The sequence below is a fragment of the Xyrauchen texanus genome, chromosome 36, assembly GCF_025860055.1.
Source record: "Xyrauchen texanus isolate HMW12.3.18 chromosome 36, RBS_HiC_50CHRs, whole genome shotgun sequence".
Classification (NCBI taxonomy): domain Eukaryota; kingdom Metazoa; phylum Chordata; class Actinopteri; order Cypriniformes; family Catostomidae; genus Xyrauchen; species Xyrauchen texanus.
In genome coordinates, this window is record NC_068311.1 from 36590607 (window position 1) to 36616952 (window position 26346).

At 43.4% G+C, this 26346-nt stretch overlaps 1 protein-coding gene across 1 annotated transcript in view; it reads right to left on the reverse strand.

The window, feature by feature from the left end:
• Window positions 1-7101: 7101 nt before the first annotated feature.
• Window positions 7102-26346, reverse strand: part of LOC127629876 (gap junction delta-2 protein-like) — a 40180-nt gene continuing 20935 nt past the window's right edge. Inside the window, exon 2 of the mRNA XM_052107164.1 lies at window positions 7102-7945. Coding sequence (XP_051963124.1) covers window positions 7102-7945 — 844 coding nt within the window. The remainder of the gene's footprint in view (window positions 7946-26346) is intronic.

Consider the following 26346-nt stretch of genomic DNA (forward strand, 5'->3'; position numbering starts at 1 on the left):
TCGCTAAGCTCCACCTTAAAAAAGCATTATAATAAGCATTTTTACCACTTTATGAGGACATTTTACTGAAAATTGTGCTGTTCACAAAAATTTCCAATTCATTCCTACAGGATGTTCTGTAAAGCTCGTCTGAACAAGTGACACAGAGGGGGCGGAGCTTAGCGAAGTGTCAATTATATCAGGTAACTTAAAGTTGCACTCGGTAATCTTTTGAATTTGTCTTCTTGGACTTCCACTGACACCTAATGGTGTGGAGGCAGCATCATTTAATAGTTTTCGTTTTCAGATGTCATTGTAAAAATGTAGTATTCGCTGTAAGCAATGATTACTTTAATGAATGAGTGAAAGTGTCCAAAAACAGGACGGTTACTGAGATTAACTGAGTAGTATTCGGCTGGTCATGTGACCCAAACATGGCCGCCCCCATGTGCAGACCCTCTCCATGTAGAATACAACAGCTTATAGAAGGTTACTGATACGGCTGGAGTCTTCGTCTCAAATGAGTCATCGTGATTTTATGCATATATTTCAAAATTACTATTAATTTCTTTAAAAGTAAAACTTTTTAAATGAGGAAGAAAATTACTGAGTGCAACTTTAATAAAAACATTAAAAAAAAAATTAAACAGACACTAGTCCATGATGTTTCATGTGGCTAACTGAATAAGTATTACACACTGTTATATACCAAAAAGTTTCCTGCTGTTCTTTTGTAATAGTAGTAAGCAGAACATGCCCTGATTTAAAAAGCTTTAAAATAGCCCTGATTTTGCATGTTACTTTTTCTCTCTCTCTCTCTGTGTGTGTGTATAAACGTTGGTTTTTAGGATTGGTGCCTTTGCTCAACTCCTGAGTTATAGCCACATGTGTTGATGTTATTTGCTCTGTGATGGTGCAGGTACAGTGAATGGATGGCTCGCCTGCCCTTTTGTCTTTGCCAAACGCTTATCCTGTGTTTATATGGTGGTGTAAACAGCTGCGAGTGATTAGGAGCAGCGACTCGTCTTATTCTTGGGAGATTAGTGCAGCTTGTGCGAAGGGTGTCCCTGGCAACACACGTGGGGTAGTAATTGGAGTTCACCTTTAAATCTAGTCCCAGACCAGTTTTGTTCTAAGTAAAAATAGTATTTGAAAAGGGAAAAGGAAAAGTGTAGCCAAAATGGAAAATTCTGTCACCTTATGAACACAAAAGATTCATTTTTGTGGTTATAACCCATCCAATTCTTCACAACTGAAAGGGGATTGGAGATGTCAAACTCCATAATGACACCAAAAGCACCATAAAAGTGTCATAAAAAATACAATTAAAGTGGTCCGATTTGATAGCTTTGGGAAAGGAACAGATGAAATTAAAGCCGCTTTTCACTGAAAATCTTTCTCATAACTGTAACTCATTCCAAATATGGCACTATTGACATCATTGATGATGACACACCACGATTGTAGTTTATACGATTTTGTAGTTCATTTCAGAGCTTTTTGAAGCTTTTGGATTTTTAGGGTGTTTAGGGTGTTTGTCATTATGAAGCTTAAGAGCCTCTTAAAAAAAAAAATAAACTTAAAAAATAAACTTTTTTTTGGCCAGGATAGTTAAAAATTCACCATTTGTGTCTCATGGAAGGCTATGGAGCCTCTTAAAGGACAGGGAGATAATATAATTTCTAAAATATTTTCAGTTTTCTTACTTGCAAAAATGTCATGTTATTCTTAGGGCTGTCGATTTAGTGCGTTAATTCGGTGTGATTAAGTATATAAAACATTATGCGGGAAAACAAAATGAATGCAATCAATCATGTCCCGGACCATAATAAGGAAGATTCCTGAGCAATTCAAGCTTGAAGTACCCCCTGTTTTCTCCAGGGGGCAGTAAGCGAAACTTCAGCTGTATAGGTATTACACAGTTTAAACAGAGAACAAACAAACCTTTTAGCAGACAGCACAACACGAGGATATATTCTTGTGTTCAAAACGCAGCTTTATGGAGGGCAATTTCGACTATATATATATATATATATATATATATATATATATATATATATATATATATATATATATATATATATATATAGTCCTCCCTGCAAGGGAACGCAAAACTATTTCAGAAAATAAATTCCCTTCCTGACCTCTAAGTTGCTCCATAAAAGAGAGATGATAATATTGGTTCGGACAAACATGAGAGTGAGTAAATGATGACAGAATTTTCATTTATGAACTATTCCTTTCCAGTACAAGCCTTCATTGCACAGTTTGGGCATATAGCCATGTCCGTGAAGCAAAGGAGATTAAAATGAATCTGATTTAGTCCTCTGTACTGAAACAAGGGATTGTTCTCAGGCCAGAGCTTTAGAGGAGAACCTAGGTTGGCATTGGAAAGGTGTGGCTGGGACACGGGCTGTGGTGACTGGGTGCTGTGATTTCTGGCAGACACTCAAGAGTGTATCCTGGGACATGTGACAATCATTCAAAATATGTGATTAGAATGATTCTTTTACCTGAACTAAGAGGGCATTTCTCAGTACTTAATAAGTATATCTGGGTAACATGATTGCTGTCAAAATCTTTTTTTGGCACTGCCAAGAGAGACAAGACTAGGGTATGTTCTGATTTTCTGGTAGCATATGGATTGTGAAACTATGTATATTTAATTCCCTGAAACACAGGGGTCATATAATAAGAAAATTGTTTATAATAATCCAGAAAAAGTGGGCAGACTTTGCAAAGATATTATACATTGAATAAAAATTGTACTAGAAATACTAAAAACAATGTCATTTGAAAGGATGATTTTTACTAAATCATCACCTGAGGCAATTTTTGCAGGTGCAATGGTCCACTATTAGTCTGGGTGTTTAATTGTCATTATGACTTTCATAATATCAGCAGAAAATATTGTCTCGTATTCGATATGTTGATCAGTTGCAGTTGAGAAAGCTCATACCGTCAATTAAACACTCAGATTTGATTACTTACAAATTAATTGTCTCCAAATTTGACAGAAAATTATAAAAAAGGTTATTTTTTCATTGGAGAAACGTTTATTACCTAGAAAATCGTCTGGCAGTGATCAGTGTGTGTATACAAGTAGGCTTCAAATAGTTCCCTTATATCAAATGTCTGTGCAGATCATCAAGTGTTGCATATGTTGCCACAAGATTGCAGTTTGCTTAGTAAGTTAGGCTATTTAAAAAAATCTTTGACAGTTTTTCTATGTAATTTTGGCCCGCTAAAGTCTGAAAAATGGACGTTTTCCACTTTACCTGGTTTTCCATTAATGAAGTGTTAACCAATCCCATTAAATAACTTTTCCTGCTTTTCTATTTCATAAAAAGAAAAGTAAAAAAAATCTAAACAAAACAAAAAACATGCTTTTCCATATCAATTACACATGCATTTACCATAATTAAACTGCTCATTCACTTAAACCCAGCTAGTTATGAAGTTGCATATTACAGTACATTGGCCAAAAAAGCCACATTTGCCCCCCATGCGAGTTCAATGAAAAAAACAAAAAACTATTTCTGCTCTCAAATACCCCTGTTACCATCATATTACAACACTGTATAAAAAGACTGACACACAAAACATAATTCACACTCTAAATTAAATAAAAAGAAGAAAAACTTTGCATAAAATCCCATGTTGTTCTTTTTGTCTACTATTTAAACTATGATATAGATTTTTAAAAATAGACTGAGGAGAAGAGTGGATTAATGCAAGCACATGAAGAATATCTCACTTGGGGAAGCAATAACCTTAATCTCTGAACTGCACTTAAAAAATCATCTGTTTGTAAAAGATGCCCTTTTATGCTGCATAGTTACAGAGGTTATGATTTCGGTAGAATCGCTTTTTTCATAGACAGGCATAAAATAATTGGAATTCAAAAACAGGAGAAGCTACAGTGAGAGCGAGAGATAAAAACAGCATGTGATTTGTCCCGAGACTTGTCCCTATTACCCCACATTTTGATGGCTATAGTCCTAACATATCATTTATACTGTATGTTAAAGGTGAAGTGTGTAATCTCTGCACACCAAGCAATAAAATTGACTTTTTTCTATAATGGCCAATGGCGGGTGAATTGATAACATTTACTGTCCATTAAACAGTGTTTTGCATTATTTATGTATTTTCCCTATGCTAATATATTTTTTCCTTGCATATTGTGTCATTCACTGCTTAATTCTGTATATGAGATGAGCCAGTCTCCATTTCTTTAACAAAACATTTAATTTTGTTCCTGATATTTTCTTTTATGTCTTTGAAATGCTAATGTCACTTACGTCAGGTAGTCAGGGTCATATTGTGATCAGATAATTGCTGTATTTTTGCAGTTCCTAATAAAGTTACCCACCAACTGGTGATGAGCTTCGTTTATGGACTTGCAAAGTCCAATTTACACTTGAATTTGCTGCTTGCCGAGTGTTCATTTTGTATCTTAGGTGAAGATGGGAATCCAGAAACTTGTATAGAGGTGTTCAGGTGGTTTTACAGTTAATTCACAAAATTGTTTTCATTTGCAATAAAACAAATGCAACATGCTTGGGAGGCCTCATAAATATGACCCATTTTTATATCATAAGGCCCAGACATTTCCATTTAGATGTGAACGACAATATCCTGAAACTGACTTCTACAACTAAACTACAGTTCATGTCAAACTAAACCTAAAAAACATGCAAATGTCTTTGCTGCGAATTCAGTAAACAGTTGCGCCACATTTGCTTGTGGAATTATAGTGCAAAAACCTGCGTCTTATTCACTAACCACCCACAATTTAGTTAGGAAGGCGCAATCAGTGCTGAAATTGCACTGCGTCTTGAGAATTTAAGTCATTGTCTTTCTTTTCCATGCAAACATGCCTCTTTCTATGCAGGGCTGGGCAATATGGCTAAAACAAATATACACTGTATCTCAATATTTTTCAGCCTATTGACGATATATATCTCAATAATTGTGTATTTGCTCTGAAATGGCAGGAAAGCCATTTTTTTTTAAACCTTTTGCAGTGTAATATTTACATATGAGCTTGAAGCCATTTTGATTAATTGTGCATCCTTGAAGAATAATGAAATTAGACAACAGATGCTCTTTCTGAAACTAAATGACATTTCTATGAAATTATAATAGGCTCATTATAGATTACGCTTTATTCACATAAAATGCCTGCCACAATTTAGATTGCTTTATTACCGCAAAATGAAAGCAGGTGGTAAAATAATTATTATTTAAAAGATATGTTATTGTATATTTTCTATCGTTGGTTAAACTAGATTTCAGGTGCTTAGTGAATAAGTAGTGAATTATAATTAGTGATTATTTTTGCGCTGAAATACCAAGCGTAAAAGTGGCTCAACTGTTTATTGAATTCACCCAATTGTGTTGCTCTACATTTTCTTTCCCACGTTTTCTCTCTCTGTATCTCTATATATTCTCTAACTGCATTTTCAGGTTCTGCTGTATGTCAGCGAGCCTGTCAGCATTAGCTGTTCTGTGTTTTGTCCATGCTTTTGTTTTATGTGCACGTGAAGAGTGGAGTCAGGGCAGTTTAGGCACAAGCACTTTGTTAAGTGGGTCTCAGCTAATAAGCTAGTGCTAATATTGTCTGAATGAACAACTCACTGCTGTGTGAGTGTGTTTGTGAGAAAAGTTACACACTGCTTTATCCCACACTGTGTAAACAAAGGCACACAGGGGATCACAGCGACATAAACACATGTATACAACCCTGTACACCTGTCATAGATCTAATTTGGGGTTGACTAATCCGAAAGGCTCACTTTCTAACTGCTTCCTAGCGTCCTTCCCAGTGTGAGTTCCTTCTGTTATCCACACTTCCCATCTCAAAAAGTGCAACACATACATATATTTTTTCTAAACTTCTTCTTTTATCATAAAGGCATGCCGATAAACACGTGACGGGAAGGAAAAAGCTAAAAAAAAACAGAATTTCTTTTTCTCCCCTAAACGCACGCCGAACATCACATTTCATTCAATCAATAGGTAGCGCTTTGTAAACATGCCTTTTTAAAAATACCTCATGTTTTGATAATAAATTCAATGTCATCTGATACAAAACATCTTAAACAATCTTGATACATGAAAAATCTCTTCAATCTTTAACCCTTTATCCTGGCTTCTTTTCCCAGTAAAGATAAATAATCTAACTTTGTAATAATTTTTTTAACTATGTTTCAAGTTATATACAACAATCTGAAACAAATAAGTCATTTAAATGGATGGCACCAAAATGTCAAAAGACATGTAATCATAAAATGAACAAAAAGGAATATGGAATCTGGATATTCTTTCAACTTTGGTCACAAACATACATATAAACACACATTCATGCACCACAAGAGGGAGGAATGCTCGACTGGAACACATAGCAGTGGAGGTCTTTGTGGATGGGCACACTTTGTGCGGAGGTACAGTTATAGTCTTTTGTGTCATCACAAAGCCTATGATAACAAGAGAGAGATTATAACAAAAAAAAAAAAAAAAAAAATCCTAATGTTTGTTCAATCATGTGTCAAAGTAAAGGTGCCATTGCTATAACAATGTTTATATCCCCCTTTTTGTTTGCTTTAGACGATTCACTGCCAGGAGAGTAAACCTAAACAGTATTCTTCTTCTGGCACCCACTCAGCAACAATGATTCAGGATAGTTGGAGGTTCTTGTGATGCTATCTTCTTTTCCTCAAGATCTGAGAGTAAGAACAGAGGGAAAACAACCCCAGATGTTGCCATTTCCATACCATTATGCGTTAGATGTAAATTACCCTTCCAGGGTCGTCCCTTCCGCTCCTCACCCTTACACCAATCCTTGCATTCTTTTTGAGACTTTACAGAGCAGAGCTAGAGAATTCCTCTTCTCTGCCTTGACTCCAAATTCTCTTGCAAAACACCAACACTGTGCAAACGTCCTTATATATTGTCATATGGCATAAGGAGGGAGAGACTGGCTTGTGGAAAAGTGTTGGGCTTATGTAGATCCCCTCCCCATCAATTATTATAAACATTTGCACAGGTAAGTCATTCTAGCATTCCACCCTCCATTCCACTCCACTATGGTCTATGCCATAGTTGGATAAATTGACATTAGACATAGGCAGACTCGCTGGACTGGGTCCTGCCCAGGTTTGGGGGGTGCGAAAGGTGGGCCATGTCTTTTTTGCGGATCTCACAGATGGACTTCCTGCGGGCTTGCACACCTCGAATGGCAGCCTTGATTTTCTTCCAGCCCAGGTGGTTGAGCTCGGCGAGGTTAAGAACGACGCAGATACCACTCACCGCGAACATAAACACCAAGAAGACGGTCTTCTCAGTGGGTCGTGATACGTAGCACTCCACTTCCTTCAGGCAGGGGTAGCGGTCGCACTCAAAGATGCCTGGGACACTGAAGCCATATAGAAAGTACTGCCCTGCCAAGAAGCCTATTTCCAGTGCATTGCGGAACACTACTTGGATTATGTAGAAGCGAGAGATGCCCTCTTGTCGACGTATCTTGGAGTTCTTGCCATGGAGGAGGCCTCTTGGTGCGTTTGGGATCTCCTTCACCTCCAAGCAATCAGGTTCGTCTTTTCCTCTGCCACTGTCAGGATGCTGCACCAAGATGCCATTGATGTTGCGCAGTTTGCGGGCTCCCTCACGGCTGTAGTCCCTCTCCGTAATTGGGTAGAGGAAAGAGTAGCGGCGGTCTCGCTGTTTGGCTGACTGATGCACTGAATAGGTGATGAAGCACAGGCTGGGTGTGCAAACAAGAATGATCTGGAAGACCCAGTATCGGATGTGGGAGATGGGAAAGGCCTTGTCGTAGCAGGCCTGGTTGCATCCTGGTTGGAGGGTGTTGCAGATAAACATGGTCTGCTCATCCTCGTACACTGTCTCACCTACGATGGCCACAATTAGAATACGAAATATCACCACCACCGTCAGCAGAATCCTAAAACAGAGAAAGGGGGAATTTGTCAACTGGTCAGTGGAAGAAAAAAACACTTCCTCCCCCTGCTGAAAAACCCCCATCTGAAACCAGCAAAGGTGGTCTGCTGGTCTAAACAAGCAATTAGCAATTCTTAACTTTTTTGACTTCAAGACAATGATTAAAAAAAGTCGGTCCTCTATGCAAAGGGAAAATAAATTGTCGGAGCAAAAACTCAGTGGTGCATTTTAAGAAATGTTTATGCATTTGAGTGAGAAATATTATTTTTTGTTAAATGCTGTAGACCTAAATATACATTTTTTAGCACTACAAGTTATTTTAGTATCTCATCTTAAATATTTTAAGGTATCTTATGACCCCCATGGAAGTTTCCTGATGCCCTATATTTGGCTCCAGCCCCCTGGTTGAGAATCTCTGTCTTAGCTGGTTTAACCTCAGTCTGGCCAAGCTGGTTTTTCAATGGTTGACCAGCTTATCTCCCAGCCTAACCAGACGACAGTGCCAAAATCCCCTCTAAAACTAACAAATCAGACTAAGCTTGGCCAGACTGGGAGAAAAACGAACCAATGTAGGCTGATTTCGGCAGGGCTGTTTCTTCCATTGACGTAATTTGTACCTTATTTAGGCTACGTTCTAATTAGCAATGCAAATGTTTGCATTTGCCATTCAAATGTGTTTTTCTCTTTCAAGACTAGCTCGGCTCATTTAATCAAGAGTTCTGTTTTAAAACTAAGAGAGGACAATTCTGCTCTCTAAAGCTCTAATTATAGATCATTCCATGCCATTAAACTCGGTTAACATGGTAACGTGTACCTTTGAAACATTGGGCCTCGTTTACTAATAACTGAAAAAGAAAAGTTTTCATGAAAAATGTATGTCTGATTCACATCAGATGTGTATGCACAATTAAATTTTTCTTACTCGTCGTTATTTAATCTGAAATATTCTAAATGAAGGAGCGCATGCACAAAGTTAGTATATTGCATAAAAAAATATCCATATAAGTGCTTTCAGCATCACTGCACACATACAGTTGCAAATGTGAAGAGAAAGAGGCGATAAAACATCACATTATAAAACAGAGCAGTACAGCGTTACAATTTAGAATGATTTTTTAATATGTCCCACTGTAGGTGTTGGATGAACTGAAGGTGTACTTGGATTGCAGTTTGTGCAGGACCGTTTATCTGTGTCTCATCATACGGTTCAGGCTGTGCGTGTGGTCCATAAGGCAATGCTCGACATGGGAAGAAACCAATCTACACTCGAAAAAACTTGTATAGACTGAAAGTTTTCTGTTTTATGAACTTAATCTGCAGGTATCTATGATTAGGGGAAGTAACCCAATTAAGCATTTAAGGCTTAAGGGCTTAAATACATGACATGGGGAAACATAAACCAATGATCAAACAGTACACTAAACAAGATAACAAGACTAATAACCTTAAACCAATGACAGACAAGAACTGATAAGACAATAAACCAATGAAAACAAGACACATGAACATGGAGGGAAACATGAAATCACATGACAAGGGAAACAGGAACTAGAATGCCAAAATAAAGGACATGAAATCAAAACATGAACAAAAACACATCTAAACATGACATATCCCCACATGACATATTGGCGGCTCCAGATGCCCCAAAACAAAAACACAGTGTTCAAAAGGGAATAGGAGGAATATGTGGCAACTTTGGGGGGGCAGAGGACCAAGTTGGAGTCGTAGGGATTGAAGTGGGCCTGGACCGTGGAGCAGAGGCGGGCCTGGACCATGGAGCAGAGGTGGGGCTGCACTGTGGAGCAGAGGAGGGCCTGGGCTGGTGAGCAGAGGTGGGCCTGGGCCGGTGAGCAGAGTTTTGCTTGTGACATGGCATGGAGCAGTTTGGGGTTCGATTGAAACATGGCATGAAGCAGACTGCGGTTCAGCTGTGACATGGCATGGAGCAGTCTTGCACTTGGCCGAGACATGTGATGGAGTAGACTGAGTTTAGGCTGTGACATGGCATGGAGCAGGCTGAGGGGTGGCTGTGACATGGCATGGAGGAGGTTGAGGCGTGGCTGTGACATGACATGGAGCAGGCTGAGGCATGGCTGTGACATGGCATGGAGCAGGCTGAGGCATGGCTGTAACATGGCCTGGAGCTGACTCCAGCGTGGCTGTGACATGGCCTTTAGTGACTTCCGTGGTCGTGGGCATGAACAGAGTCTCGGGAATGATCACTGTGGTCAGGGGTGAGGACTGAGACTTGGGAACGACTTCTGTGGTTGTGGGTGTGAACAGAGTCTCGGGAGCGACCTCTGTGGTCGTGGGCATGGACAGAGTCTCAGGAACGACCTCTGTTGTCATGAACACAGGCTGAGACTAAGAGACGAAATCCCTTCTCCTCCTCCTCCTCCTCTTTCGTGAGGCCGAAGTTGGCGGTGCAGTTTCTGGGACAGACGAGGCTGGCAATGCTGGCTCTTGGACGGACGAGGCTTCCAGCTTGTTGGCCGTGGCAGGTGTGGGCGTTAGCTAGTTGGCCTTGGCATGGGATACTGGCTTGGCTGCCATGACGTGAAACTCTGGTTCGGTGGCGGCCATGTCGAGGAATGATCATTGGTTCCACGTTCACTCCCCCACAGTGAACGTGGAACCAATGATCTGCAGGGCGAGGTCGATATATTGGGCCAGATTGAGGGGACTGCGACCACCAGGTATCAAGGAGGATATGGGCTCATTAAGTCTGACCCTAAAAATGTCCTTTAGGGTGAGCTCATTAAAAGCCAGCTGACAGGCTAGGGCACAAAAGTCCTCAACATAATCCTCCAGGGGACAACTCCCCTGACAGAGGCTCAGAAGCTGAACTGCTGGGTCCATTGTGAGGGTCTAGTATTCTGTAACGATGCTGGCAAGGACGAAGAGTGAAGAACCCAAGTGTAGTTTATTTAAATAAACATGAAACCAAAAACCCTAACAATAAACGAGAGGCTTGGCTTGGCATGGCTTGGCCTGTGTTTAGTGTTAGTGTTAGTGGCCTGGCCTGGCCCAAACAACAAAGTTACACTTACAAACATCAATACTAGACAAAGGACAATGGTAAACATGAGGGCTTAAATACATGACATCGGGAAACATAAACCAATGATCAAACAGAACACTAAACAAGATAACAAGACTAATAACCTTAAACAAATGACAGACTAGAACTGATAAGACAATAAATCAATGAAAGCAAGACACGTGTATCATGGAGGGAAACATGAAATAACATGACAAGGGAAACAGGAACTAGAATGCCAAAATAAAAGACATGAAATCAAAACATGATTAAAAACACATCTAAACATGACACATAAAGATGTAGTAAAATAAAATATATTTATAAAAATTGCTGACAAACACATTAAATTAAAATATTTAAGAGGCTTCTTGAGCTCAAACGAGTTAGTGCTCTGTCTGTAATTATAATTCTGAAATATAACTTTGTTTCCCCGTCTATCACTAGGGACACTAGGGGTCTCTCTCGAGCACCGAATATACCTCTGATCCATTGAAAAAAGGCCAATGAGAAGTTGGCAGTCAGTATTTGCATACCCCGCCCCCGGACATACGGGTATAAAGGCGAGGCAAATACTAGAGTTCATTCAGAAATTTTCTTCGGAGCCGATGGTTGTGCATGCTGTTCGCGTGAGATCACACCAGTTCCTGTATTCCTCTGACGCTCTGCATGCTGTTGGATTGAGGGCGCATTACAGCGGCGATTTCTCCTTGCACGGCAGTGCAATTGCCCCTGGGCGCTTCGACAGTGCAGAAACCCAACTCTAAGAGAGTGATTTTCTCTAAAAGAGCATTACACAGCGGTGTTGAACGTCCTTTTCAGGACGCGTCTTTTTAAAGACGTGTTTCCGCCTCTGTGTAGTTTCCGGATGCGGTCGATTTCTCCCCACCTCCTACGGTCATAAAAACTGCCTGGCGTACCTGGGTTGCGATTACACGCAGGCAGCGTTTTTATGAATGGTCTATGTTTTCAGTGCAAGAACATAGCTTTTGCAGCATTGCAGTCGTAGGCTTTTTCTTGTAGTGAGAGAAATCCACTTCAGCCGCCCGCCTCGCCTCTTTCCCATGGGATTGGGGCAGGCGACGCGGGCGATGAAGGTGATTTGGGGATAAAGACGGGCTGTGTTCGCCAGGAAAATCCCCGCGAACCACCCGCCTCCCCAGCACGCTTGCTTGCTCCCATCTGCTCGGGATGAGTGCGGCCCGCTTTACGGCTGGCCTGCCGGTCCCTTGAGCTCCCGGGATTGGATGACGATAATCACCGCTGCATCAGAGAGCGTTACAGCGGCGTCTGATGCTGATGACTCGTCTGCGCCGCCACCTTCGGGTCTGTGCACCCAGTCTGAGCCTGATGCACAGAGGTCCGATATGCTTCCCCGGGTACAGCGAGCGCGAGGTTGGACCGGAAAATCCCGTCCCCCTCCCCCTCACGGCTACATGTTTGGTTCCACGGGCATGTGCGCCGCTCACAGCAGCGCCCCACCCCCGGTTCCTTTCTTCCCGGACGTGCATGACGAGCTGAGCAAGCCAAGCTTCCTCGCTCCTCCGCTCTCACTACCCTCGGCGGTAGAGCGGTCCCAGACCACTCCCCCCCTGCACGCCATGGCCCCCCCCTGCAGTCCACCTGGCCAAGGCTCCAAAAATGTGCACTTGGGTAGTCCTGTTCTTGACGTGCTGCAGGAACTGCACTCGAACAGGCAATGGCCCCCCCTTGTGGTCCGGAAACTCAACACATGGACTGGACCTGGTCGCAGTAGAGGAGGTAGACAAAGCACGCTTTCTCATACGCTCCCGTCTCCCACCTCCGTCCATTCGGCGACACCACCTGACGACTCTACCCAGCAGCCCTCAGTGGTGAAGAAACAGACGGAGGCTATTTTCACACATCCTGCCCTGCCTCAAACGTGCCGCCAGGGGCCATGCCCTGTCTGCTCGCCGAGGGCGTCCTCCTGCGGCTTTCAAGAAAGAAAGAAAAGCGGTGCTCTGCCTCAAAAAACATGGGCCCAGCTCTTCGCCCTGGCGTCGAGCTCCCCGCAGAATATGGACACCCCTCATCTCACGGACCCCCTCGAGGACCCGGAAGGTTCCCAGGCGCTCCTGAGATGACCGACCCAGAGACTGAGATGTTAGCTCCGGAGCTGGTAAGACCACTCCGTTCCCCAGTGGGGGGCCGGGAGGAGAATCTTTTGTTGAATTAATTTCATTTGCCACACCCCCTAACAGGGGCTGCGGTACTCACATTCTCAATAATAGAGCTATTTCCTCTTTTGTCTCTGGGTCACCTGGCCTGCAAATGCCATTCTCACGGCACTCTGCCGGCAGGCCTCAACAGTCCCGGCACGCTGAACGCGGCCCCAGATCCACCTTCAGCCCCACGACTGTTCCCCGGCCGGCCGGTTCTGACGAGTCCAGAGGACGCCACTAGAGGACCTCCTCCTCAGTCACCAACCCGCCCCTGCCGGATGTCCGGAGCAAGGTAAGTGCTTTGAGTCTTTTCTCAGCACCAGAGCCTCGGGCGCGTCTGTGCCTCCCGATGGCGTACTACCTGCTCCACCCCGCTGCGAAGCCCCACCGGGTACGTCAAAAATAACCGTCCCTTTGGTGCCCCTAGCACGGAGATTGGATGCGTGGCTTTCACTTCCCAACCCGTCTCGCTGGCTGGCCCGGACCATCTGACTCGGTTAAGCAATTCAGTTTGCCAGGCCCTCCAACCGAAATGAAGAAGGGTTTCTACAGTCCTTACTTCATTGTACCCAAGAAAGGCGGCGGCTTACGACCAATCTTGGACCTGCGAGTTTTCAATCGAGTGCTCCTCAAACTCCCGTTCAAAATGCTCACGCACAAGTGTATCTTGACAAGCGTCCAGCACCTAGATTGGTTCGCAGCGGTAGACCTGAAGGACGCGTACTTCCACGTCTCAATTTTGCAGCGACATCGACCCTTTCTACGGTTCGCGTTCGACGGCCAGGCGTTTCAGTACAAAGTCCTCCCCTTCGGCATGTCTCTGTCCCCTTGCGTCTTCACGAAAGTTGCAGAGGAAGCTCTTGCCCCGCTCCGAGAAGCCGGCATTCGCATACTCACAGAAACCAGGTGCTCAGGAACCTCAGCCGCTTGGGGCTTCAGGTCAACCGAGAAAAGAGCAAGCTCACCCCGGTCCAGAGCATCTCCTTTCTCGGCATGGAGTTAGACTCAGTATCAATGTCCGCACGTTTCACCAACGAGCGTGCGCAGTTGGTGCTGAAATGCCTCGCCAAATTCAGGCCAGGCACAACGGTCCCTTTAAAACTCTTCCAGAGGCTCCTGGGACATATAGCATCCTCCGCCGTGACCACGCCGCTGGGGTTGATGCATATGAGACCGATTCAGCACTGGCTTCAGTCTCGAGTCCCGAGACGAGCATGGCGCCACGGCACGCACCGTGTGACGATCACCCCCGCCTGCCGAAAAACACTACAACCCTGGACAGACCTCTGCTTTAAACGGGCAGGAGTGCCCCTGCAGCAGGTGTCCCGATGTGTCCTGGTCACTACCGACGCCTCCAGATTGGGTTGGGGCGCCGTGTGCAAAGGGCACCTGTGGCGGTTTCTCCCGTTAATTCGAGACAAACATGTCCTAATCAGGTCAGACAGCACCACTGCGGTAGCGTACATAAATCGCCAAGGCGGCGTAAGCTCCCGACACATGTCACGACTCGCCGTCTTCTCCTTCTTTGGAGCCAGCAGCGACTCCGGTCCGGCTGCGTGCCACTCACATCCCCGGCAAGCTCAATGTGGTAGCGGACGCACTGTCACGACAGAGCTTACCCAGTGGAGAGTGGAGGCTCCACCCCCAGTCGGTCCAGCTGATTTGGGAACAGTTCGGCAGAGCCCAGGTAGACCTGCTTGCCTCCCGAGAGACCTCCCACTGCCCGCTCTGGTACGGCCGAACAGAGGCCTCCCCTTGGGCAGATGCCGCTGGCACACAGCTGGCCCGCGGGGCTACGCAAGTATGCTTTTCCCCCAGTGAGCCTTCTTGCACAGGTGCTGTGCAAGGTCAGGGAGGACGAGGAACAAGTCACACTAGTGGCTCCCTACTGGCCCAACCGGGCCTGGCTCTCAGACCTTGTGCTCCTCGCGACAGCCCCTACCTGGCGAATTCCCCTGAGGAAGGACCTTCTTTCTCAGGGGCAGGGCACGCTCTGACATCCGCATCCAGACCTCTGGAAACTCCACGTCTGGTCCCTGGACGGGACGCGGAAGATCTAGCCAGTCTACCACCTACCGTCATAGACACGATCAACAGTTAGGACAGTTAGGTCAGTGCTCTTATTCCTGCAGGAGAGGCTGGAGGGGAGGCTGTCCCCTTCCACCCTAAAGGTGTATGTCGCTGCTATCGCGGCTCACCACAACGCAGTAGAAGGTAAGTCTCTTGGTAAGCACGACTTAATCATCAGGTTCCTAAGAGGCGCCCGGAGGTTAAATCCCTCCCGGCCAAGCCTGTTCCCCTCCTGGGACCTCTCGGTAGTCCTCGCGGGCCTCCGGAGACCTCCCTTCGAGCCGCTAGAATCAGTTGGACTCAGGGCCCTCTCCCTTAAGACGGCCCTGCTGATCGCGCTCGCTTCCATCAAGAGGGTCGGGGACCTGCAAGCTTTCTCTGTCAGCGACACTTGCCTGGAGTTCGGTCCGGCAGACACTCATGTGATCCTAAGACCGCAACCGGGCTATGTGCCCAAGGTTCCTACCACGCCCTTCAGAGACCAGGTAGTGAACCTGCAAGCGCTGCCCCGGAAGGAGGCAGACCCAGCCCCTTCGTTGCTGTGTCCGGTACGTGCTTTGCGTACCTACCTGGACCGCACGCAGAGCTTTAGACGCTCTGTGCATCTCTTTGTATGCTTTGGGGGACAGCGGAAAGGAAACGCTGTCTCTAAAGAAAGGCTTTCCCACTGGGTTGTAGATGCCATTTCATTGGCTTATCACACCCAGGCCGTGCCCCCACCCTTGCAGGTCCGAGCTCACTCGACAAGGAGTGTTGCGTCCTCGTGGGCACTGGCTAAGGGTACCTCCCTGGCAGACATTTGTAGAGCAGCGGGTTGGGCGACACCCAACACCTTTGCGAGATACTACAATCTCAGGGTTGAGTCAGTTTCATCCCGTGTTTTCTCAGGTCCGAGCCAGTAGAACTCGGTAACACGCTGATGGGCTGGCCGGGTGAATCGCTTGCGTATACGCCCTTTCCCTCGCTTGAGGTAAAACAGTGAGTCTTTTTTCCCAGGAGACTCCACTCAACATGAATCCCTGGTCGATTCCTCCCTAGCCCTCATGGGTCCGCAGTTCGGTGGAGGAACTTGCCGACCCAATCCACTGCAGGTACTCAGATCTACCCTGTACTGGAATAGGTGCTCCACAGAGTAAGGGCCTCCTACGCGGACTCCCCCTGTGTGTATTTTCCGTGATACGGTCCCCTTACGAGCAGACCCGCGTTTTCCTTGGGTAAGTTTCGGCTGCCCCCCGGTCGCCGTGTGTAGCAACTCCACCCTCGCTGAGGCTGGATCTGCCACCGCGCCACTCCCACGTGTCGCCTAAAGACACATGTGACGTATTCACCACCATACCTCCCCAGTTGGGCAGGGGTGGTCTCCGCGGGTCTTTCCCCCCCTGAAAGTATGGGAAATTGGGAAAGACCCCCTTCCCTCAGTGCGTGTAAGGGCCCCGGCTGTCTATTGCTCTATGCAAGAAACATAGAGAGAAAAGAGGCCCAGCCAGGCTTGGCCCATTCCCAGGTTGGCAAACGTCGCCTTGTTCCCCTGCCTAGGGTACCAAAAGGATCCCGACAACTTTTCTGGGGCATTGGGGAAGGGTACGTGCCCTGGCACAGCTGGTCGTTTGGCACGTAATACCTGCCTGCTCCTGTGTCAGCAGAACACGTACACGGCTCAGCGCATGGCGGATTTAAATTGGACCCCTAGTGTCGCTTCTCTGACACAACGTGTAGAGAGCGACAGACGGGGAACGTCTAGGTTACGGATGTAACCTCCGTTCCCTGATGGAGGGAACGAGACGTTGTGTCTTCCCGGCCACGTCGCTTAGCCGAACCGCTGTAGTGGCCAGAACCATTTCCGGCTCCTCAGAAAAATCCTGAATGAACTCTAGTATTTGCCTCGCCTTTATACCCGTATGTCCGGGGGCGGGGTATGCAAATACTGACTGCCAACTTCTCATTGGCCAGAGGTAAATTCTCAATGGATCAGAGGTATATTCGGTGCTCGAGAGAGACCCATAGTGTCACTTCTCCGACACAACGTCTCGTTCCCTCCATCAGGGAACGGATGTTACATCTTATAAGCTTATACAAAGCTTAAAAGCAGAATCATTATTTTATTTGATTAAACAACAATAACAAACAAAATGCTCTATGTTTTAAAATATAGTGTTTTTTTATTCATGAAAAAAAACTGTACTTTAAATTATTTAGGTTTATTTTACCACTGACCCCCATTGTTGAGCAAATAACCCATTGAACCTCATATTAAAATGATCTCATAGTCAACTCTACTATACTATACTGAATCTTTTTTCATTGCAGGGAGAAAAATGTAAGGACAGAGAACAAAATGATAAGGACTGCCATATTCAGAAATTAAAGATGTAATTACTAGTTATAATGTTTGAGGTCGAAATCTATAAAAATAATTCAAATGGATGTGTTTATTTAGTAAAATGTGAAGCATTTACATTTTTAAAAGCATAGTGGCAGTGGCAGCGGCGTAGCCTAGGGTGGGCCGGGGTGGGTACTGCCAACGCAGAGCGGCAGTGAGAGAGAGAGAGGAGAGAGAGATGGAAAAAAAAAGACCTACTCGCCGGTTCTCCGATACACCGTTGCATGGTCCTCGATCACTTCTCCACCCTCTCAGGCGGACGACAGCCGCTTCTCCCCGGGTGGACCGGAGTCAGACTCACAACCCCCGGTGGTCAGAACGCCCCTCCGCATTCTCAGCGACTCGTGGGGACACTCCTCTGCCCCTGGCAGCAGCCCTACCGCTCTAGGCGGTCGGAGAGACACTTCCCACCTCCCCACGCGGACGGCGGTCTTTCTTCGACCCCTCCGCGTTTTGGGGGATGGCAGGGCTCTCCGCCGCCCCTGGCAGTGGCTCCATCGCTCCAGGCGGTCGGGGAGTCCAGTCCCCACTCACTTCGCGGACGGCGGCCGTTCACCGCATCAGGGGGAGGGAGTAGACCGACGGGAGTGGACGGCAGTATCGAGGACTCAGCGACGGGCATCCCTCCTCCTTCCCGGGCTTCGGCACCAGTGTAACGTAGTTCAATGGAAAGGAGGAGGCGAGATCCGGCTGGACAATATAAATAATATTTGAATGAATAACTTAAACAAAAGACAAACACACACACCACAGACATGTCTGTAAACTATCTCTCTCTCGTCGCACCACCATCTGCCATCGGCCTTTATCCCTCTCAGGGCTTAATTACCCGGCCCCGCCCTCCGCCCTGCCACAGCCACTCCATACTTTTCATGTTTGCAGTTCAATAAAGTAACTTAATTTTTTCAGTTTATCACTTAACATATGAGTATTTAGATGAGAGATTAATCTTTGATTTAATACTCATTTTATTGGAAGGCTGTTAACATTTATATGAGCAAACATGTAAAACTTACATTTTGGTGGGCTTAATTGGGTCACTTCCCCTGTCCTATACATAAAAATAATTTGATATAATGGCAACAAGTACTTATATGAAGTTAAATGTCACATTTTCACTGTAAATGTCATCTCCATAATGCTGGAATTGCTCTATAGGAGCATTCCACCAGCTGCATAATCCAGCAGTTTAAGCCCAAATTATGCTTTGGTCAGGTGTGGACATAGTACGCGTGATGCAAATCATCATCAGCAGAGTGTTTGAGTACTGAACATGCTCAGCCCAGTTTATTTAACCGCACATCTTTGAACGTGCAGAACTCGCATGTGCTTGGAATTATTTACTCTAATTAGTGCTTCCACAAAGTGGCAACACTTACATTTTGAGCCGTTACCAGTACCGCCACTCCCTATAAGCACACTACACAGTCTGCTTAGGGCACCAACTCCCTAGGGGGGCACCATCTTACCCTAGGAGGGCACCAGAAAGTCCACCGGCTGCCCTTACTCACACGTTATACGTTATTCAAGGACCCGAAAGGAGTTGCGGAACACAGATGATCCCTTCGTCCCTGGCAGACGGAACCGCTCCCCCCCTTCTCCGGCGGATGGCAGTGACCCCTCTTTCCCCAGGCAGACAGCAGCAGCGAGGACACCGCGATAGTGCATCATTCCTACCTCCCAAGTTTTGGAACCACTGTAATACTATAAGGAGGACGCTGGAACCAGCTAAACCATCAACGTAAAATGTAATGATATTAATGAACTTAAAACAAAATAAAACATAAGGACACAGACACACATTCAGTGCGGCCACGTGTCTCTCTCTCTCTCTCTCGAACTGGCATCTCCGGCTCCCCTTTATCTTGCTCTCCCTCTGATTCAGTGCCGGCCATGCACCATCATTGCACGGCCACACCCTCCTCCTTGTCACAAAGATGCAAAGACACCGCTAAACATCAGAAGATGAAGGTAAAAACAACATTAGTGATGAGGAGGTGTAGAGATACCTGCATTTGTATAACTGAGTCTGAAGGAAAATGACGACATCTTTATGGGTCTAATCTTCTGAAGAGAAAGCCCGGTGTCTTATAGCAGTCGTTGCATGCATGCGTCAACCATCTGTGTTCACACATTATCTACTGGGTCCTATGCCAAATTTTTTCTTTAATAAGGTCACACTAGAGGCTTTTTCTATATTTACAGTAAGGTTTGGAACATTAGGCCTTAATGTCTGGCATGCTGTGTGCAAGCATTTGTAAATAAGACAAGAAAGATCCATGATTTTGGTATTGGAAAAGCTTGTATGTAAAGAAAATATAAGCATTTTAGAAACTTGTTATTTGACTGCATATTCTGTGAAAACAACATGAATTGTGTTAATGGTATTGTCCACAACAGACAGATGTGTTTAGAGTTTTGAACAGACAAAAGGATGTTGGCGATTGTAAAAAAATCGTAAAAAACGGCTCTCATGCCTCGCTCACGGAGGATATGTGAATGTGGTGTTATATGTAGTATACTTTAACAGGCTCATGTTTGACTCTATGCAGATGCTGAGCGGAATCATTAAAGAATTGAAAGCTTCTGCCAACCATGAGACAAGCCCGGATCAGTCTGATTCTTAAAAAGGACAAAGCTAGTGCAATTTCGCTACCGGACAATTTCCCTGATCCAACTAGACGTTAACGTTTTGTACAACATTTTGTCTAACCGATTAATTAAAGTTATGACATCTCTTATACATAGAGATCAGGTGGGGTTCATTCGGGGCCGCAGATCTTATGATAACATTAGGCGTTTCATCAATATCATGTGGTCAGTGTTGAATGACCAGACTCTGATTGCGGCCATCTCAATTGATTGCCGAAAAGGCGTTTTATATGGTATAATGGGATTATCTTTGATTTTACTGGATGGATTAAGTTACTTTATAGACACCCAGTAGTGGCGGTAAAAACAAATGGATTCATTTCAGATTATTTCACTCTGGATATTTCACCCTCTATCCCCATTATGGTTCTGTCTTGCCCTGGAACCATTAGCATCCGCGATAAGAAAGGAGGATGATTTTCCAGGGGTGGTGGGGGTGGTGGGAGTGGCGCATAAGGTTTACATATATGCTTTACACAGACAATATTTTATAATTAGTTTCTGACCCTAGTAGATCTATGCCTTATCAAACCAGCATTTAAACACACTCCTACCGCTGGGCCCCATGGGAGCTATAGGCCCCTGGGATTCAGCCCATATAATCCTGTGTGTTAATGCGTACCTGCTTGTACCAGATTTTTTTTTTTTGTTCTCTGTTCTCATCCAGAAATCTGCCCTCCCAAGAATCTAGACATTTTTCCAGCCTCATTCATTGTTAAATCAGCTCAGACCTCAGGTCACACACACAAAGCGACAGTCACAACCAAACTTGTTTTTTGCTTGTTGTGTTGCTTGTGAAATTTTTGTAAACAGAACAGACTGCAAAGCTTTTCTTAGGTTATGCTGACACTAAATGCCGCTCTTTGTCCAGAGTAAACATGGTACAAATGTGTACAAATGTTTGCTGCAAACACGCGGCAAATTGTCTATTGTTGTTGGAGGTTCACCACTACTGGCAAAGAGCTGCAAACTTCTGGCAAACATTTGTGGTGAATCAAAAGATCATTTGCATGCAAGGCCATAGCAGCCATGTGACATGTCCCCCGCACCCTTTTGTAATTGGTATTCTTTGCTTTTTGTTACTTTGGGCTGATTGAGCGACCACCCAGCCAATCACAGGTGAGTTTATTGAGCCGAAACAACCCTTATGCAATAGGCCGTCAGTTAGATTGTCTTATCAACGCAGCTCCATTCATTTCCACAAAGTTGCTTTCAACAATGCTTATTTATCCATGTTTTATCAGCATTGATGTTGATCTAAATTAATAATCTAGAGATGAGGAACACACTAATGAGAGTTTATTATCGGCATATCATTCTTGATTGGCAGCATTACGTGACAATACTTCTTTTAAGCACACATTGTAAGTGGAGTTTATATTAGTGCATAAGTCTTCATTAAGTTATGCTTTTTACATTATTTTGTGAGGTAGAAGTTTGATGTTTGTTTTTTTTGCCATTTTATGCAGATCACTAGATCTGTGTTAAATATTTAAAAGTGAAAACACATGGACATTATTGAAACTCATAATAATATAAGGCCATTATTGTCTTTTGATAAAAGTCATTCTCAGCAGCTCACAAACTGTAGGGAAATGATACATTTGCTTTGCTCTTATAATGCTTAAAAGCTCTACAAATGTATCTTTGTAGGTCTGTAGACATACAAATTTTAAAGGATTAAAATTAACCAAGGAAAAAACTCATATCAGTAGACCAAATTGGGAGGGGGCATGTCCCTCTCAATGTCTATGGTGGTTACGGCCATGATCATAGTCAGCTTACCTTACAGAAATATAGGGATGTATGTGCCCAATATGTGTATTCCTTGGGATATCTCTTCTGTTAATTAAAAGATTATTAACTTCTGCTTGTTTGATATTGCTGAAGGTCTTTTTTTAATAATTTTGGTAACACAAAAGTAATGAGTCAAGCATTACCTCATAAGTAGCAAGGAATTACTAATGATCTGGACCATTATTCTAAAGTGAGGGTCATGGTAACGCATTATTAATTAATGAGATCTTACTTTTTCCTTCCTCTTTTGCCAATGTTCAGAATGAACAGAATGTATGTTAAAGTTTATCACACGCAAAATACATTTTTCAGTTTTTTGGTTGTGTTTGATTACTGTGTTCTCTAGGTGTTCTCAGGCTTGGGTGAAGGTGGCACGACAGATAAGTGTTTTATGTGATTGGAGGTGCCAATTCTGATGTTCAAATCTGAATGGATTTATGAGTTCTGTTCCTGTTCCAGCTGTGAGGTCAAAGAGACAGCTTTAATCTGCACCCACTCAGAGGCATCCTCACTCTGAGCTCAGGGCTGGACAGAGGAGGAAAGCATGCATGGAACCAGGTGTTTTTTGAGATAGAAGACAGTTGAAGTTAATCTGTAAAATTTCTATATAACTGACACCAACATATTATATATCATTAACTATGTTTTCGTACACAGATTTTGGTATATCCAAAGAAAAAAAATTTGATTGTAGATCATTTTCAGCTTTTTATAGACCCTAAACCCTGGTTTTGATTCAGGACCCAGATATTACATTGAACATCAAGTGGTGATCCAACACAGTACCAACAGTGTTTATTGTACAAAAGTACACAAAAATGTCCTTAAAATCAAACATTAAAATGTATTAATATTACAATTAACTGCATAGGTCCCAAAACATATACATAGAGCTTTTGCTTTCTGAATGTCTTGAATTTCAATGATTTCATGGTCTCTGCATTCAAAAATGTACTGCACAAAATATTATGGTTGGCCATGTTTATACTGGTATTTATTTTTTCCTGGCTTCTATCAAGGTGTTCTGAGTGGTTTCTAGGGTGATCTGGGTGGTTGCTAGGCGACTGCTAACTGGCAAGAGTTAAAAGAGCGCACCTAGATATGGCTCAGGTCTCTCCTTCAAAGTCTAGAGGATATTTTCACTTAGACCTTATTCAAAGCTGCGCCATCTTTGATTTTTGACAGTAATGACAACGAGGCTGTGAGGGATAGACTACAGTCTCTTCAGTCAGTTGTACAGTTATTTAAAGTGGTTTTGGATTGTTCTGCTGATGAAACAAGGTGTTACTTTGAAGAAGGTCAATGGAACTAGAACAATAACTAAAGTAACTGAATCTGAAATTTGTTAACTTGAATACTAGATGTGATATTTAACAAAACAAAACAAAACCCCAAAAAATGGGCATATTTAATATTACAATTTTTAAACAACAGATTTCTTTTGTTTTAAGATTTTTATACCAAAGTTCAATAAAAAAATTGACATTATAGAAATACATCTACACATTTTCAGATTGCGAAGAAATTCGGAACTCCAAATACAAATCTCTCACTATCAGATCTCTAATTAATTCTGATCGCTAACAAATAGGTCAAAGGTCAAGCAAAGCTTAATGTGGTGAATATCGTAAATCTGACAGTTTAGAAAAGTTATACCACAACCCTTCACAAAAAAGTACACAATCTGAGGTATAATTTATGTCTGTACCACAAATGCTGTTGGACAAGTTAAGCCTATCTTACACTACATGACTTGTAGTCGGCGCTCTTTGACTCACAGTCCTGTTTTTCGCCATGCTTCTGCAAAATCTTCAGGACTGTAGTGCATCAACTACATGACCATTCGTCACCAATGGAGGCTATGTGTACAGTGCTGAGATGCATTTTGGGTGACCCGATCACAAATGTACTAGTGAGACATCACCATAACACCTGGTCGTGGTCTTTTTGACCACTTGCCACATGAAATTTTAGCCTACCAAAGATTAAAAGGATTTCTATCTCTCAGGTGACATTCGAAATGTGCATAATAAGGAGAAATGCTTTGTTTAGCACTTTCCAATGAATGCACTATCGAAGAAGTATAAATGCACTATGTTCATTGTTTTTGTGTGGTTTACGTGGGCAGAAAGTCTCTGAAGTAAGCCCATGGAAGGCAAGGAAATGGAGAAAGAAAAGATTGTGCAGGGAATTGCATATGTAGGCAGACACACAACCGCGGCAAGTAATACAAGATTTTCATGAATAAAAATGAAAGAATTGCCAATGTGGAAAAAACCAACAGAGGATGAATTATATAATAGCTTCCACATGCAAATCCCAACCTTTTATCTGTACTAAAGCCAATAAAGGGATTCTTGCATTAGGAGTTCTTTAATGCCATCGAATAGCTTTAGATTATCTGTCCCCCACCCCTCTCATCAACAATTTGAGCTCTTCCCAGCTCACCTCCTCTCACTTTTTCTTTACTCATAAACGTAAAACAGTGTTCCAAAGAGACATGTTTTAGGGACTACTTAAATGCGATATAATTACATTTAAAATACTAGCCTGAACTTGCCCGTGGGTGGTTGCTAGCATGTTGCTCTCTGGTTGCTAATGTGTTCTGTGTGGTAAACTTGTTGCTCACTGACTCAAGTCAATAGAGCTCACAACCCAGTCTGGTCCCTAGATCCCTTCTTCAACATAAATCTCTCCTTATCAAACCACACAATCCATAGCACAAACGGTGGAGGAAATTTTATGCTCAGAAATGTAACACTTAAGGTGCCAATATACCTTAGAAACAGCAAATCAAAGAAACAGCAGGTGTGACATCATTTAGAAAAAAAATCTTACCAAAAAGAAGGTGTTTTTGAGTTTTGAGTCAGGGGTTTTAAAAACTTTCAGGAAAATTTCATGTCGGCTGTTAAGCTCCTTCTTACTACCATTGATCCAGGTATTCAGTGAGTGGGGGCCTGTGCTGCATCTACTTTGATGCCAACATTTTTTTCCAGTAAATTTCTTCACTCAGTTGAGATAAGTCTACATTAATACACTGGAGAGCAGAGTTGCCAAACTTTTATACACCCATCTTTGTATTAGTGTCAATGTCTTTCTTCAAAAAGCAATTATATAACCTTTTTTTCATACCGTACGTGGATTTTGTTTTCACAAAATTCATCATAAAATACAATAACAGAGTATAATGTGTATATATGACCATGTATAGAATGTTATCATTAGATTTAGTGCTATGAATGCAGAATGTAAACATGGAAAATTACACATTTTCTACTGCAGGGGGAGGGGGGTAATTCCACGAAATGGTGAATCTTAATAATATTTGACTGTTTTGATAAATAGACATTCTTGATGACCAATTCAATCGCTCCAATAAATGTTTTGAATAATTCATTTTATAACTTGATCCGTACATAACACTCAGTAGTGTCTGCCCTTAACCCTTTTGCACATACGATCAAACCAGTGTGATTACAGTATGCTAGGCTCAGACATGTACAATCAAACCGGTGTGATCTGCACTCATACTGCTATTTACCAGCAAAAGAGGGACTGAAGCGGTTGTCATAATTAATTCGCTGCTCAAATAGTCTTTTCAACATCACAATATCTTTATTTTTATATGTTGCAAAAAATCACTTAATAAAAGTTTAAAGCTGTTACCATCGGAGCACACTGTTTTGATGCTGTAATGCGGCCATGTTTTCTGTCATCAAACAAAGTGGAAGGGGCTAGGCTTTTAAAACCTTCTTTGCTTCCATCACGAACTCAGAATTCAATATTGCATTGCATATAAACAATATGGTGGCGTGCATAGCCGACAAGCACATTTGCAATCGCATCTTCTCTGTCATAATCAATCATTATAAACATCTAAAAACCACATTATATGTTTGATCATATATAATCTGACCTTCAGTGCACCTGCTGTGATATAATCTGTCCTCCAGTGCATCTGCTGTGAAGAGTAAGGTAAGATTTGTTTTAAATGCAGCACGCATTAAAGAACTCGGGGGGTCCGTCAGTACAGGAGAAGCTCACTTGTGAAAAGGTTAAATATCCTTTTAATTTATTGAATGAAAATTGCCTCTGTACATCATCGGATGTATATCATGAGCGGGGGACACATCTGTTTGCATTTTGCCTTGCAATTTAAATGGTGAGGAGTGAGCGGAGCAAGTAGAGTGCGCATATATGTGTGCACGGGAGTACCTCGCCGTCCAATGCCATTAAACGTACTAATAACAGCTGCAACGAGCACTCATCAAAACATTCAA